At 44.3% G+C, this 15,818-nt stretch overlaps 1 protein-coding gene across 3 annotated transcripts in view; it reads left to right on the top strand.

Moving 5' to 3' along the window:
* The first annotated feature begins 648 nt into the window (after positions 1-648).
* Positions 649-15,818, top strand: part of NDUFA9 (NADH:ubiquinone oxidoreductase subunit A9) — a 28,176-nt gene continuing 13,006 nt past the window's right edge. Inside the window, exons 1-8 of one of the 3 annotated variants that reach the window (XM_088143424.1) lie at positions 649-808; positions 2,460-2,624; positions 6,026-6,123; positions 6,357-6,448; positions 8,710-8,851; positions 11,053-11,155; positions 12,452-12,519; positions 12,619-12,695. In XM_088143424.1, the coding sequence (XP_087999550.1) occupies positions 754-808; positions 2,460-2,624; positions 6,026-6,123; positions 6,357-6,448; positions 8,710-8,851; positions 11,053-11,155; positions 12,452-12,519; positions 12,619-12,695 (800 nt within the window). In that variant the 5' untranslated portion in view covers positions 649-753. The remainder of the gene's footprint in view (positions 809-2,459; positions 2,625-6,025; positions 6,124-6,356; positions 6,449-8,709; positions 8,852-11,052; positions 11,156-12,451; positions 12,520-12,618; positions 12,696-15,818) is intronic. The other 2 variants (XM_088143459.1, XM_088143481.1) reach the window with 2 other exon arrangements.

Here is a 15,818-nt window from a genome sequence, read left to right as displayed (position 1 = left end):
CTCCAAGCATCCCGGAACGCCCACCCCGACAAACGCGCTCTGCCCGACGACCCACCTCAGGCGGCCACTCGGGCAATCCCGGCAGAGGGAGCGGCCGAAAGTCCCCCGCGGCGAAGGGGCAGCCGAGCCTCGCCCGCGGACCGGGGGCTCCTCCGGGGCATTTCCGCCCGCCCGCACAGCCGGAAAGGCCCCGGCCGGGCGGGCGGGCGGGCGCACGGGCTCTGCCAGCAGGGCGAACCCCGCCTCAGCACGGGGCGCCGGGCCCGAGGCGGGCCGCTTCCCGGGGCCGCCGCCGAGCGCAGGCCCCGGCCTGGCCCTCCGGGGGCCGTCGGAAGCCCGGCTCCCCGCTCGCTCCGGCCTCGGCCGCGCAGGCGGCGCGCAGGGGCCGAGACGCCCCTCCGCTTCGCTGCCTCTGAAACCCGCCGCCGCCTCGGGCGCGGCCGAGGAGGCGGGAAGGCGCGCCGGTTCCACCGCGCGCCCGAGAGGCTCTCCTCGCTCGGTTCACGGGCCGAAGGCGCCCGCGGCTCCGAGTCCGGCCCACAGGCGGCCCGCCCGCCGGCCCGCCGGCCTCGCCCCCTCCCTCCGGCGGGGGCTCACCGAAGCCCCGCCCCCGCCACGGCCCCGGGGGCGGGACGCCGCGTCTTCCGGCCCGCCCACCGGCTTCCGCCGCGGGATCGTCGCCGCCGCCGCCCGCGGTTTGTCCTTCGGAGGCCGCCGTCGCGCGGGGCGGGGTTCGCCAGAAGGGCCGGGAAGATGGCGGCGTTGGTGCGCGCCCTCCCTCGCGCCGCGCTTTCCACCCCCGGGACGCGTAAGTCGCGGCGCCGGCGGCGGCGAGGGTCCGGGCGCCCCTCCTGGGCTGGGCACGGGGAGCGGCGGGGCTTCGCCGCAGGCTGGTGACGCTGGCTGGGAAGGTCACCGGGAGGGCGCGGGGGGGCGCCCCTTCGCGGCGCCCCGCTGCAGCCCCGGCGGCCGTCCCGGACTGCTTCGCTGCAGCCCGCCGCGCGGAAGGCGGCTCTCCGTGGCGTCCCCGAGCCGCGCGTAGCCTCCGCGGGCGGGAGGCCCCTCGGCGCCGCGCCGCGTCGCCTCCATCCCCGGGCCGTCGCGGAGGGCCCCGCCGCGCGGGGGGCGGGGCGGCGGGAGCGCTGTCCCGGGGCCGCGGGGTGGGTGGCCCGGGAGCCCCGGCAGGGCCTGGGGCGCCGAGTCGCCCGGGGCGGCCGCGGGCAGCAGCAGGAGCTGCTCGGCGGTCTGAAGGTCGGGGAGGACGGAGGAGGGAGGGCGGGTCGGCGGCGGAGGTTCGCCGCTTGCTCGGCGGGCACAGGGAAGGCGGAGCTGGGATGCGGCGAGGCCGCCTGGAGTAGCTTTTCCGCTGCATTCAGAGTAAAAGGGGGCGGATAAGAAATGGTTCGCTCCTTTGGCGCGGAATGCAGGCGCTGATGGGCGACAAAGGGCACACAGCGGCTCTTGACTTTTTTCCTTAGGAAGGCAACGTTTCCATCAGTATTTTTTTATAAACAGCACAAGGTGGCGAACATACCTAACACTCCTTCCTCCTCCTGTTTTCCTCACAACAACAACCCTGTGAGGTGGGTTGGGCTGAGAGAGGGACTGGCCCAAAGTCACCCAGCTGACTTTTGTGCCTCAGGTGGGACTAGAACTCCCAGTCCCCTGGTTTCTAGGCCAGCGCCTTGACCGCTGCACCAAATACGATTATCCAGTAATAATTCATTTGAGAATCTGAAGGTGGACAAAACTAATGCAACTGTCAACACGACTAGGAATTCCCAGGCAAAATGTTATCACTGGTAAGCTTTGAAGGTCCCAGACGCCTTCACGAGCAGTCTCTCAAGACAGCCGTGATCTCCCAGTCCAGGCAAAAGTGGTCAGATTGAAAAACAAGGACCAGAGAGAGGGCTGTGTGCTTTCAAGTTGGATGGTTCTTCATTTTAGATAGACATTTCATGGTTGTTTCAGGAATCTTAAAATAACACAGTACATGTAAGAGTACTGTGTGCTGGACCAAAGGTAATTAACAGCTGATAGAAGTTTGTATTAGTGTCCATGTATCTCCCACATGGTTGGTGTATTACATCTATATGCCCTCTTCTATCTAAGGGGCTCCAGATGGTAAATATGGGGGAAAATGTTTGGTTATACTCAGAAGCATCCTCCGTGGAATGTTAGGCTGGGAGAAAGTCATGAGTTTTATGGCCTAATGAGAATGTGAACTTGGGTTTCCCTTCTCTGAGCCTAGTGCTTAAGCAGCACTGAGTAATGAATTACTTAACCCTGAATCTTACCAAGCAACCTTGAGCAAGCATGCTTCTCCTTCTGTTTCCCAACCTAAATTATATAATGAAATTAATAGGAAGAATGCTCCGCCCTATCCCTGCCACCGAACTCATGTAATTCTTGGAGATGAGTGTGCGTTCATGTGTATGTTCAATGTCCTTGCATTTTAGGGTACGGCATTTCTCCATGGGTGTTGCCTGTTCTTCAACAAGATCGCTCAATTCATTACTCGGTGCTGCCTCACGGACGCAGTGGACGTTCTTCGGTCAGTGGTATTGCTGCCACAGTCTTTGGGGCCACAGGATTTCTGGGCCGATACGTTGTCAATCACCTGGGTAATATATGACAAAGATAGATTTTCTTTATTAAATAATTTTGTCATCTATTAATGTATTATTTATCAGACTTAGATACCCAATAATCAATATGCCATTCAGTTGTGAAGGTAAATGTTACAAATTTATCTTGTAGCAATATCTTAAAGAGATCATTGGGATATACTTGTGAAAATTAATTTTCTGTTCAGGATTTACTCAGAATCACCAGTGTTATCCATAGTCTCTTTTTATTGTAACAATGGTATATATGTGTCAAAGATATCTTCCTTGTCCATGAAAAGAAAGCAAGAGAATTTAAAGAAACTTAATACGTATATTAAAATTTTTTCTAAAATTCTTTGCTAATTCATGACAGTCACATTTGAAAATAGCTTCCTTATTCTTTTTTAAACGTCCTGAATACTAAATTATATTAGCTTGATATTTTTGATACTTATACACATATATGGTAATTTTATGAAAAATCTTTCTGATTGCTCATTTAAAAGAAATTAAATATTATGTTCAAATAAGTTCCTTTTTTTAAACAAAACTAATCAATGCCCACATTTTAATTCCTTGTGTGTCTGCGTGTGTGTGTATGTACACACACGTACATACATACATACAAGATTTTGGATTCCCCTGGAACCCAGGATGGGGCAATTATTCATTCTTAAAAGCAGCGTGTTTTCTCAAAGCAAACCCTCTGATTTGTGTTTTACATCTTCTGTAATAATCTCTCTGTACTAATTTATATCATGGAAGGTTTGGGTCAACTTCTTAAATGTGTCACATGGCTTATATTGGCACATGAAGAGTAAGGACTACGAGATCGGGGGTTGGGCTCTGTAAGCCAGGTGATGCCTTCCTCTTCTCTGCCTCAAAGGCAGGACCTACGCATCTGCTCTGATCCATGAAACAATAGGGGAGAAAAGTGGAGCATTTCTTTCCCAGCATAGGGAAAATATAAATGCCCAAACAATTATACTGATGCAAATGGGATGAAATTTACAATAAATTTCATCATCAGGAAATAATGGTGCCATATTTTATATAAATTAGTGCATTTTCAAGTTGCGCTCATTCATTGTCTTTTTTTTTAAGTCCCAGGATGTTTTCACAAAAACAAAATGAAAGCAAAACGTAATCATGTATAGATGAATGGAGCCAAATTCCATAGAAATCAGTCCCAGGGGATAGGGTAGAGGTATTAACAACAGTATTTTAAGGTGTTTTTAATCATCCTGAACTTTTGTGTTTCAAGGACAGGACGGTGGTGTATTTGTAGCAAATATGGTTCATATGAAAAGGAATATCCCTGGCAAATTTCAGACATAGGTTGAAGGGATATGGAGTGAAGGAAGGGTTAGCATGCTGCATGATACCTTGGATGTATGGGACTAATTTTTGCTTAAATTTGGTTGAACTTTTATTATGTGTATACACTGTTAATTTTGCCATTGCTGTGTATTCTCCAAATTTAAGTTCCCAATCAGATATTGTTGGAATTGTGGTTTGATGGCAGATGGTAAGGAGGAAATAGGATTTCTTCAAAAGAAGAAAGATCCACTGCCAAGCTGGTCTGTTAGCTGAGACAGTTCATAAATATTGCCATATATGACTGAGAGTGACATTGAGGGCAGAGCAAATGGTATGACTAGGATCTTTCTCCCTAAGACTTCTCCAGCCTTCATAAATGGTCCTGCTTACCCTGCTTACAAGGGTCACTCTGATTTGAGACAAACCTGTTAGTCACTGAACCAATTCCTTCTCTGCTTTCTTTTCTTTATCACCATGGAGTTTTACAGAAATTCCCCCTTTGGGGCGTGGCTACCGTGCGGCCACTATTTGCAGCTAGGCGGAAATTTGGAGCAGTTAATTAAAGTAACTAAAATAATCCATTAAGAAAACTCAGGACTGGATTTGTGTGACAAGACTCATTTCATAGCAGGGTGAGTTTTAGCCATTTGGACTGCTTCCTGTAAAAGAAAATCTGTTCCAAATTACCTAAATTCACCTTAGAATTGAGCACTTAATTGAAGTAACTGAAAATAATCTAAGAAAACTCATGAAATCATTTATAGATTTCTGTATAACCGTGTGTGTGTATCACTGACAATGAAGACTTCATAGGGATGCTGATAAGGGAAGTGAAGAGTTTTTGCTGACTCAGCACTTTGAGGGAACAGTCTTTATTTCATCCAGAACTGACAGACTGATTCTTCTTGCACTCCACGGTCCTCTTAGTAAATGTCTCTACTTCCATCATTGGAAGGAAGGAGTACAGGTAGTCCCTGGGTTACACAAGACATTTATTTACATGAATTCCAGTGAACACAAGAAATGCAAAATGTGGCAGATGCCGTGACTGCACATGTGCAAAATGGCTAGGTTTTTGCCCACCTATGCTCTCCAGAGGTCACACGTGTGCAAAAGCTGACCGCCCAGTTTGTATGCAAATATGGAGGCTGAGCTACTTGAAAGATGACTTAAGTAAGAGATCTAGGATGGGAGCATTATGGTAACTGCAGAGGACTGCCTGTATCTCTCTTTCGGTGTTTCAGTCTCCATAATTTACGCTACCCCTAGGAAGACTATAGCTTTCACTGTTTTGATCTTTGTTGTAGTCACCTTCACTTCTTTCCTGTTACTAATGAGCTCGCTAAGTATGCTGGTGGCCATCACTTCTGTCTTTTAAGTCCTTAGTTTCAGCTGAATGAATGGCGCTGTCTACGTATCTCAGGTCTATTGTTTTGACCTCCGGTTTTGATCTCCAGCTGTCTTCTTCCTGTTGCTGAATAAAGAAATGTTCATCTTCCTCCCTTCAATAAAATGTTGCGAGGGGAGAAAAAAAGCCCAAGCGATTTCTGGAGGCAATCTCTCCTGTGCCTGATCTGTTTTCCCCTCCCCCTCTCACAGAGTGGAGAGATTGGAAAGGAAGGGATTACAAGAGAGTAAGTAGGCACACAATGGGGAATACACTGGCTATTTGCATAGTGTGCTCAGGACTGCCAGCACCACCACATTCCTTTCGATGTGTATTCCCCATTGTGTGCCTGCTTACTCTCTTGTAATCCCTTCCTTTCCAATCTCTCCACTCTGCAAGGCGGGGGGGACCCAACAGGTCAAAATTAACATCCACACATCCTCGTGGATCACAAAGTATTTTTGAAACTTGTTCCAGTTTCCAAAGGAGCTTTCCATGGGGCATGGGGCTTCCGGAAGTCCAGAGGAGCCTAATGCCTGGATGATGGCCCTGTGAACGCCACTTTTACCATCTGACATGTAAAAAGTGAACATGGCTTGACGCTAATGTTTAATAGATAGCCCGTGTGTTTGCGGCTGCTGAAAGTGTGAGTGTTTCCTATATATCCTGTAATGACTCCATTCCAAGGAAATGTCTCTGATCCTTCTAGGCCGGGTTGGTTCCCAAGTCGTCATCCCGTATCGCTGTGATGAGTACGACCTCCTGTATCTTCGGCCCATGGGTGACCTGGGGCAGATTATCTTTATGGTATGCTATGAGTTTGCCTCAAATACTTATGAAGGCAAAACCTAACGAAAGTATTTTAATACAGACTCTACTTTTTCTGTGGTTCTTAATCTTACAACTTGGTTCATGCTATAAAGAGTGTAATAATAATCTCTTGTGAGAAAGAGATGTTATACAGGCCATGAACTACTGTACATCTTTGTGAAAGGTTTGTGGACATCATTTAACTTATTTTGTGTTTTTGTGGTTACCAGGAGTGGGATTCACGCAACAAAGATTCTATCCAAAGAGCTCTTGAACATAGCAATGTAGTCATCAATCTTATTGGGAGAGAATGGGAAACCAGGTAACTTTTCCCCTTTCTGAAATAAATTGAGGGCTGACTGTCATGGTGCCAGAGAGGCCTTAGTGATAGTCTTCCTAGTTTGAAATTATTCTTCTAAATGCCAGGTTGGTGAATGGAAAAACAGATTGCACAGGGAAGACACAAAGAGTAAATCTCTCTTAGCCTCCTCCTCCTACATCCACAATAGACAAACGAGGAGGAGGAGGAGGAGGAGTTGCAGTGCTCCATCTTGATTTTTTTTCTCCTGACCAGGAGAATGAATGTACCCAAAGGGGCATGTGTGTGAGAGACTGAGTAGGGATTCTGTTGGTGCACTGCCTGTTTTCCTACCAACAGCCTTTTTTTTTTCAGTTGTTTTTTCTTGTGGTACTTGAGTTCTGCCAGCTGCTTATTTTGCTATCCTGGCAAAGCTCGTGCTTCCTGAGACTTGGGAGACCGCAGGGGATCTGTTTAAGAAAGCCTTCTCCGTTGGGTTGATGGTTTTCTGATGGCCTTTCTGAGATTTCTTTTCCTTTCTGCAGGGAGTTTGGTCAAAACCTGCTTGAAAGGGGAGACGGCCCTGCTGGTTAATGTGATTCTTTCTAGAAAGCAGGTGGTGCTGAAATGAGTGGAGTGAGAGCGTCAGCAGTGTTGAGGAAAAGCCAGAGTGACGCTGCCTGCACGCGGCCTAGGCCCCATTACGGGGCCCAAGCATCTCTGCTGACAAAGAATTGCCCTTCTCAATTACTGTTGTATTTGCCCAGAGCGATGCAGTGGAGCTCTTTTAAAGTGATAAGAGATGAGACAAAAACATGGAGGATTCAGTATCTTCTTGGGACTCGTTTGCATGGTGCTTTGTAGGAATGAGGTTTTCTGCATAATGTATTTAAATTTATATGCTGCCAACAACACTGGGCAGCTTACAAATGAAAACATTAAAAACAAGAAAAAGTACGGTAATAGACAAAAATTAAGAATAAAAGATGGCTAGGATGACAAGATACTGGATAGGGATGAAAAAATGAACCTATACAATCCAAGGGGGGGCTTCACTCACCCTCACCAAAGGCAGACTCAATTGATACAATCTTGATCTCTGCTTTTCCGTATAATTAGTGAATCTGTTTCATTTGTTCAGCCCAATAGAGTGGAGAGCAATATCTACCATGTGGGGTGCTGACCTTTCCCCTTACTTGCAGATAAAAGCCGTGAAGTTGGGAATGTGAGGAAGAACATCTGGGCACTGCAGAAGCTACAACCCTGTAACCCTAGCCCTACCAACCAAGAGAGGGCTCATCATACTTACTTTGATTATTGCATAAATTCATATTTTGGCTTCAAACCATACATTAATGAGCTGGTTTCATACAACATGCTAAACTACAAAAACAAAACAAAAACCAAAACTAAATGAACTTCAGCTATGCTTAATCTGTTATACATATGCAGCCATTAGATCACTGAAACCTGTTTCAGATGTTATGGGTATCCAGCCCCAGTGTAGTTAAGGGTGATCCTCACTAAATGTTTCTGATTGAAAATTAGGAAGAAACCTGACCATCAAGTTCACTGTGGTGAGTGAAATGATGGGACTGGCAGATCTTGCAAGGGCTAAGAGGCTGGCTTCCTCAAGACCGTTCAGTCAGCTGATCCCTTGTATGAGACTTATTCGGTAGAGATTACTAAATTTCTAGATAGCCAATTTGGTGTAGTGGCTAAGGTTCTGGATTGCCAGCCAGAGACCCTGAGTTCTAGTCCTCTCTTAGGCATGAAAGCCAGCTGGGGGGCTTTGGGCCAGTCCCTCCCCCTTGCAGGGCAGTTGTTGCGGGGAAAGCGGGAGGCAGGAGCTTACGTGCACTGCCGTGGGTTGAACAAAATAAAGTGGGAGATAAATCTAATAATACTGTACATAACATAGGTAAACGTTAACTCATAAGTTGCTGTGCAAGACCATCTTGATTGTGGTGTGATAAAATAACTTTTTATGTGAATACGAGTGTCAGGTTCAGCCCAAAGAACTCCACGAGACAGTACAGATACAGTTCTGTTGCGTTTATTAGCTTCCACCTCAAAGACAGAAATCTCTCCAGACTGAATCTAAACTTCCCAAGCCAGCAAGCCACAACACCGTGAATTCCTTAGGGTGGTGCCAGTCTCATCTTCTTAACCTTCCCACGCTCCTGTTGGGGGCTATGGGAATGCTTATCTCCTCGAGCGCGGCCTTCATCAAACCATTCCATCACAACGAGTGACATTAATTTTTGGTTTTGGTCCTATTCTAGAAACTTCAAGTATGAAGATGTGTTTGTTACTATTCCTAGAGATATTGCTCAGCTCTCAAAAAAAGCTGGAGTGGAAAAATTGATTCACTTTTCTCACTTAAACTCAGACAGTAAAAGTCCTTCAAAATACCTTAGGAATAAAGTAAGTTGTTCAGAGTTTTTTGTTTTTAGATTCTGCTGCTTTGTAATTGTATTTTGAGGGTTGTGGGGAGAACCCTAACCCTCTCGCCCATGAATTTACTCAATCCACTTGGAAAGCTAGTGCCCCTCCTTACGTCTTTTACTGTGGTAATGAATTCCCTGGTTAATGAGGTGGTGTGCAAAGGAGTGTTTTCTTCTTCTTGATCGAAATCTGGTTGCCCCTGGCCCTGGGTTTCGTGAGAGGGAGAACGGTAGCGCCTGCTCCCCTTTCTCCCCTCCAGGCCTGATTCTGCGCGCCTCAGTCACTTCCCCCTCACCGGCCCTTTTTCCACCCTTTTCCCACAGGGAAGATGCTGAATCGTCCTGGTCGTTTTGGTGACCCTCTGGCCTCAGTTGTTCATGTCTTTTTTCAAGCAGGCCAGTCAGGGTTCCGCACGGTACTCCAGATGCGGATGTACCATATGTTTTTGTGAGGTTGTTACGGTGTTGGCGTGTTCGGTTCTTTTCATAATGTTCCCTGGCATGGAATTTGCCTTTGTCTCGGCTGCCGCATGCTGAGTGGATATCTTCATTCAGCCGTTTACAAAGGCCCTGAGATTTTCTTTCCCCTTTGGCTTAAATAGGAAAGTTGAAATCAGTAGTGTTTGGTGACCCTTCTGTGGCTCTTGCCCTTAAGCAGGTATTAACAGAGAAGTGGAAGCATCAACAGCATTTATTCTGGCTGCTTACAGAAGCTTACTTTGCTTCTTGGCATGTGTCTGGCTTGAATTGTAGTAATTTCAGTCCTGTGTCAGGCTGGAATTGGCCTCTCTTTTAGCTGCAGCCTATCTTTACCACACTGCGTGAGAGTTTGTTGGAAAGGGGATATAGCCCTGTCATAGATTTTAACTCACCTCCTCCTAAGATTGCTTGCATGGCTAATATTACCCACAGTGGGGTGAAGTGTAATACAGAATATAAAACTAAAGTTATGAACACAATAATTAATATTGTTTGATGACATTCCCTGAGCCTTATAATTTTAGTTACCATCAATTATCTTGGAAGTTACTTAATATTTATTTAGGATAAATTATTAAATTGTTATACTGTATTTTAATTGATATTTATCTTTTCTGTAAACTGTCCAGAGTAACCTTTAATGAGATGGGCGGTGACAAATTTGATAGATAGATAGATAGATAGAAAGAAAGAAAGAAAGAAAGAAAGAAAGAAAGAAAGAAAGAAAGAAAGAAAGAAAATAATAATAATAATAATAATAATAATAATAATAATAATAATAATATTAGAGTTCAGAGTCTGGTTTGGTTAATGGCTTTTCTGTTGGAACAATACAGGTAGTCCTTGGCTTACAACAGCAGTTGGGACCAGAATTGCTGTCGCTAAGCAACACGGTTGTAAAGTGCAACGTCAAGTGACCATGTTACTTGGCAATGGCAATTCCAGCAATCCCAGTTGCCGTCATTAAGCAAGGACCACACGGTCAATTAAGCAAGGACTTCACGTGATTCCGACTTCCTACTGGCTTCCCCACTGACTTTGCTTGTGGGAAGCTGGCAAGGGATGTTGGAAATTGCGATCACGTGACCAAGGCTCACTGCAACAGTTGGAACTCAGAGAACCCATTCATAACTTTGAACGGTCGCTGAACAAATGGTCATAACCCAAGGACTACCAGTAATTACTAAAGAAGTTGGAAGATGTTGATAGGATATTTTAGGTTCCTTCTGTTTGCTAAAAAGATTTCACAGAGGGGCGATTGGGTGGTTGCAAAACAGCAGCTGCCATAGTTTAACAACCAATTTTAATTAGTTAAATTTTATTTATGGAATTTGTACATTGCCTTAATCTGGTTGGTTTGGTAATATATGTTTGCACATCCTTACAGTAATGTCCATGCCTGGAAAAATCTATCTTCTATCATTTTAATTTTAGTCATTTTAATTTTTGATTCCTGCCAGAATTTTGCTAAGCAAAACCAGGTACCAGTTTTCACTCAAAGATTGTCCTCACTGCTAAGGTGTTCAGCTTCATACCTTGGCCAGATTATTGAGGTTGTACAAACATTGAGATGATCAAGTGTACAATTTAGGGAAGGGGTAGCAAGATGTAACAAGCTCTCTGTACTATTTGGCTGATGAAATTCTGTCTATCTTGCCCTTGTATGAGAAGTTTAATAATCTTCCAATGACTTGATTATAGGCAGAAGGAGAAAAAATTGTGAGGGAGGAATTTCCAGATGCCATCATTATGAAGCCTTCTGAAATATATGGGAGAGAAGATGGGTTTTTAAACTATTATGCAAGTAAGTATATTTATTATAATAGGTAAACTATTTTACTAAATAGACAGGTATATGGCAGAATATATCTTCATATTGTCGTGAAGGCTTACTGAAGTTGCCTTCCATTCTGTGGTTACGCTATTTGTGTGAAAAATCTGCATTAAGATTCTCATTTAAATCTGCCCAGTAATAAACCTTTTGGATTTTGGTCACAAATTGTAATGGTGTCTTGTGGTACTAGGAAATAATGCTAGTCTACTTCAGTTGGGGGGATTTTCCATTCAATTACCTATAAATATTGTACATTCATGGTTATTAGATCTGTAATACCATGGTTAGTATTTTTTATCCAGTCTTGGGTTTCCACATCTATATAATAGCTTGTCATCCTTTTGTGAATAGTGGAAATTTTCTGGATTTTGGGCAATATGAATATGTAATTAAGCCCTTTTGAGTTCTGTTAGGCTTATTTCAGATCTTAAGTGCAGAGCACGTGCAGTTGCTGTCATTTCGAACATTAACTTGGCTATCATCCACCATTCATATATTTCTGGCACTAGCATTGAAAAATTACAAAATCTCAGCATAATATAAATATTAAATTCTTCTTCAAAGTGCCTCCTTTGATTAAAAATGAAAAATGATAACTAAGCAGATGTAGAGATACACAGTGTTTAAGATGTGGAATCATGATTTCTTTAAGACTTCCAGGATTGTGGAGTCCTTGGGGTTCTCTAGCTTGGTTCAACCACACTCAGAGAACCCCAAGGACTCCACAGTTCAACCCTGAGCTACACATACTTGCTTTTGTTGGTACTTCCAGGATTGAACGATGCAGACTTTTGAGAACAAGGGAAGGTCTGCTCTGCTGTCCCCTCTGGGATCAAATAGGATCTGTCTTCCTGGAATCCTCTTCAACGTTATTCCAGCTTTTGTTGGCAAAACCAGTAGTGGCTAGTACTTGCTGAAGCTGATGGGTGTCAACCTAGGTAGAGGAATCTGTTGTTCCTCTACCTCCTGTGCATAAATTCTAGCAGCCCTTAAAATCCTAGAATTAGAAGGGACATGTTAGACTATCACACTGCTTCATCATGTTTAGCTTGTGATCTTCAGGGACACCCAGATCCCTTTCACCTGCATTATGGCCAAACCAGGCCATAAGTAAAGTGGATAAAGTTTTTTTTTGCTGGTTCATGGGATTGTTTAGCCCAATGGAGCCTCATCCCACCTTCATATGAATTTTGAAGACTTTGCTTTGTCTGTTATCAAATCTTAAGTCACAGACTTATATCTTTCAACTTACCTGTCTTGACATAGATATGCGACGGTCTGGCGGAGTGCCTATGCTTGCCTTTGGCAAGAAAACTGTGAAGCAGCCTGTCTATGTAAGTATTGATTAAATGCATTTCATGCCTATTTTGCCTCACCTCAAAAATTTTACTTAATCCTATAAATATTTTTTTCTCTTAAATATTATTTGATAGGTGGTTGATGTAGCCCATGCGATAATTAATGCTATCAAGGACCCTGATTCGAAAGGAAAAACATATGCACTGACAGGGTATGTTTTCTGTTTTTACTTCTCTCATATAAATAACTAATGTATATGTTCTCTCTTTAATGTTCTTGTGTTTCTTTTTTTTTTTAAACCCTGAAAAATATTGCACAGAGAATTTATGTTTCCTTTATGTCATAAAGAACTCTTTGGGGCTGAACTTGGAAAGTATAGCTGTAGGGTGAGTTTCCTCAAACAGTCAAAGAACATTGTGCAAGAAATTGGATTTTGTACTCTGGACAGATCTGTTCTGTGGGCTTGTCTGGATTTATTGATGTGTTAGCAAATTTCCCAGTTTCATTTGGGAAAGATCCTTCAGCGTGTGTGTTGTCCCAAGCAGATCTCACAGTCATTGTTCATTGCAAGTACCTTTTGAGATGATGTACACATTTGGAATTTGAGAGCATGGTGTGACCACTTCCACAACCCAGTCGTTGTGGGCATGGCCAATCAGAAAAGCTGACTGCTGAGAATGCTCTCAGCTTAGTTTTCTGGGCAGGCTAGCATGATCCTGGGCTGCAAACCTTTGCAATTTTTGTTTTCTGAGAAAGGGTCCAGGAATAGTTCACCCCCTTCCAGAATAGAATATGGTTCGCTATGTTCCAAATGCAGACAGGTCCTGAGAGTTATGGCTGTGAGCTAGAACATGCAAATTGCTTCCTGTTCTAGAAGATACATTTTGGAAATGACAACATTCTACTACTTCTCCCTGGAATGTTCAGGAGGACAAACGAACACTGGGCGGCTTTGCCCCAAATTGCTCTCGGGCTCTTCCCAGGTCAGGAAGTCCTCAGACATCACCCTGACCCACCAGTGATAGGAAGCCATAGCCCTGAGCTTCCAACTCTGAAGGAGGGCCCAAGACTCTCTTGGGAAGAACCTTCCTTCCTTGGGGAGGAAGCCTCTATAGGACCTATAGGTTCACTTTTCTCTCTAGAACTCCTCTCACTGAATTCTAGAGTTGGATGGGATTGTTGAAGCCATATGGTTTAGGAACCATATTAAATCATCCTTCACAGAGGACGTAAGGAATTCTTACTAACTCTTAGCAGGATTTTTGGTCTGTGCAACTTGGGACCAATCCTGGAACAATGGAGAACAGGTCTTCACCTACTTCCCCAGGGCAGCCTTTTAGGGACTCGGAAAGGCTTGGGCTCCCTGTAGGGTGGTTTCCAGTTTACTGATCCTCCTCCTTGCTGTTCTTTGGAGCAATTTTGGTTAATCTAAGTCTTTTTAAAGTGGTGTACCCTGAGTTGGATGCCTAATGAATTTCTGCCTAATGAAGACTAACCTGGAACTAATACTAATAATTGTGATTTGGAAAGTCTGGCTCTATTAGATAATATTTCATTGTTGGAAAAGGTGCTTTCAGACTCCTTCTAATTTTTCGCTATCCTAGACTAACACAGCTCTCCTCCTCCAATATCGTAATCAGTTTGTGTGTGAACCCACAGTTCCAAGACTTGTTCACACTTACTATTCTAGATCAAGAAATGTCAATTTTTTTGTAACTTTGCATTTCTCTGTTATTATTTTTCCAACTGATTTTAATTATTTAAGAACAGTTGGAATATTCTTTTGGTCCAAAGACATTAGCCATCTGGTCCACTTTTGCGCACTTGATAAGGTTCCTTCCACCACATTTTCCAGGTTATTCCAAAAATGCTGAAGAGTTACGCTCCTAGGAACTCTTAGTGAGAAATATTGGTGGCCCCTTTTGACGGGGGGGGGGGGGGCGTTCCAGTCAGCACCCATACATACATTTCTGTTCTCACAGCAGGAAGTAGTGAACCACCACAGTCCTCCTCTCTGCCCTCTTGTGGGGCTCAGTTAAGTCCCTCTGCTCTTCAGAGAACCTGGGTTTCGCTCCCAGAGTGGTGCGAAAGAGCTGCGCCCACCCTGTGGCTCTCTGTCCAGGGGGCGACCTGATTTGCTCACCAGAGGATGCGCTGCATCGCTTTTGACGTCTCCAGGCTTCCTGAACTGAAGTGAGGAGACAGCACCAAATTCAAGCCAGAATGGTTCCCATGTACACAATATATTATGCAGTGTGGAAAATATAAACACAGTATGGTTTCTGAGGGGGCCTGAATACTGATAAACACCGGAAATTGGTGGAGGCATAAGAAGGGGGAAGTCAGAAACAAAATAGCTTGTTCGTCTGTTTTTGTTTTCTTTTTTGCAATATGCATAAACAATAAATAGCAGTACAGTGGAGACCATAGTATCAAGTATTCAGGTTAGGATAGAAACCTTTATTACCTAATAAATAATTTAATGTATTTTGCAGTTGTTTATCAATGCCACACCCAGTTTTGGATGGGAAATTTAAGCAACCCTATGCTTATCAACATTAACATTTTAGAAATCATAGTTAATATTGACATAAACGTCTTTTCTTTATCTTTAAAGGTTTAAGTTATCTAAATCATCAGAGTGTTAATAATCTCCAGTCAACACTTTATAAATACAACTGTACCCGAATAATATAATGTAATACTTGTGTTTTATAATAATACAGTACAACAGTATAAAAAATAGGACACGTTATGGCTACATGTTCCATAATATTTCCTAATATTAAAGATCTCCAACTCAGAGCTTATACTTAAATATTGTTTATGTTTTATTTTGCCCCAAAATGTGAAGCATAATTTGCACCAAGATTAGCCTTGAGATGCATGACTGTTTCCAATATAAACAGCTTAACAAGAATATCTGAAAATTCACTCTGGTTTCTAAATTTTTCTGTTCCCTAGATTTTTTTGCTTTCTATTTTTTTCCCTGGTTTGTTTTAATCCTAAACTGCCCAGAGTCGCAATGGGTAAGCTCGGTGAGCCATAGAAATTGAGCAAATAAATGAATAAATATGGAATAACTCTGCTGCCATCAAGTGGTTGTTTAGATTTATGCAGGTTGATCTGATGGCCCAAAAGGTCTGTGTGTGTGTGTGCGTTGTCTTCCAGTCAGTGTTGACTCCTGGCGACTGCCTAGACAAGTACCTGCAAGATTTCAGAAGTGGTTTCCCCGGCCTCCTCCTCCTTGGGGCTGTAAGAGAGAGACTGGCCCAAGGTCGCCCAGCTGGCTTCGTGCCCAAGGCTGGACTAGAACTCGCTGTCTGCCAGTTTC

Source organism: Python bivittatus, unplaced genomic scaffold, assembly GCF_059951505.1.
Source record: "Python bivittatus isolate LINGU-HERP-01145 unplaced genomic scaffold, Pbiv_v1 ctg000010_np1212, whole genome shotgun sequence".
NCBI classification, from domain to species: Eukaryota; Metazoa; Chordata; class Lepidosauria; order Squamata; family Pythonidae; genus Python; species Python bivittatus.
This window is presented reverse-complemented; position numbering and strand designations above follow the sequence as displayed.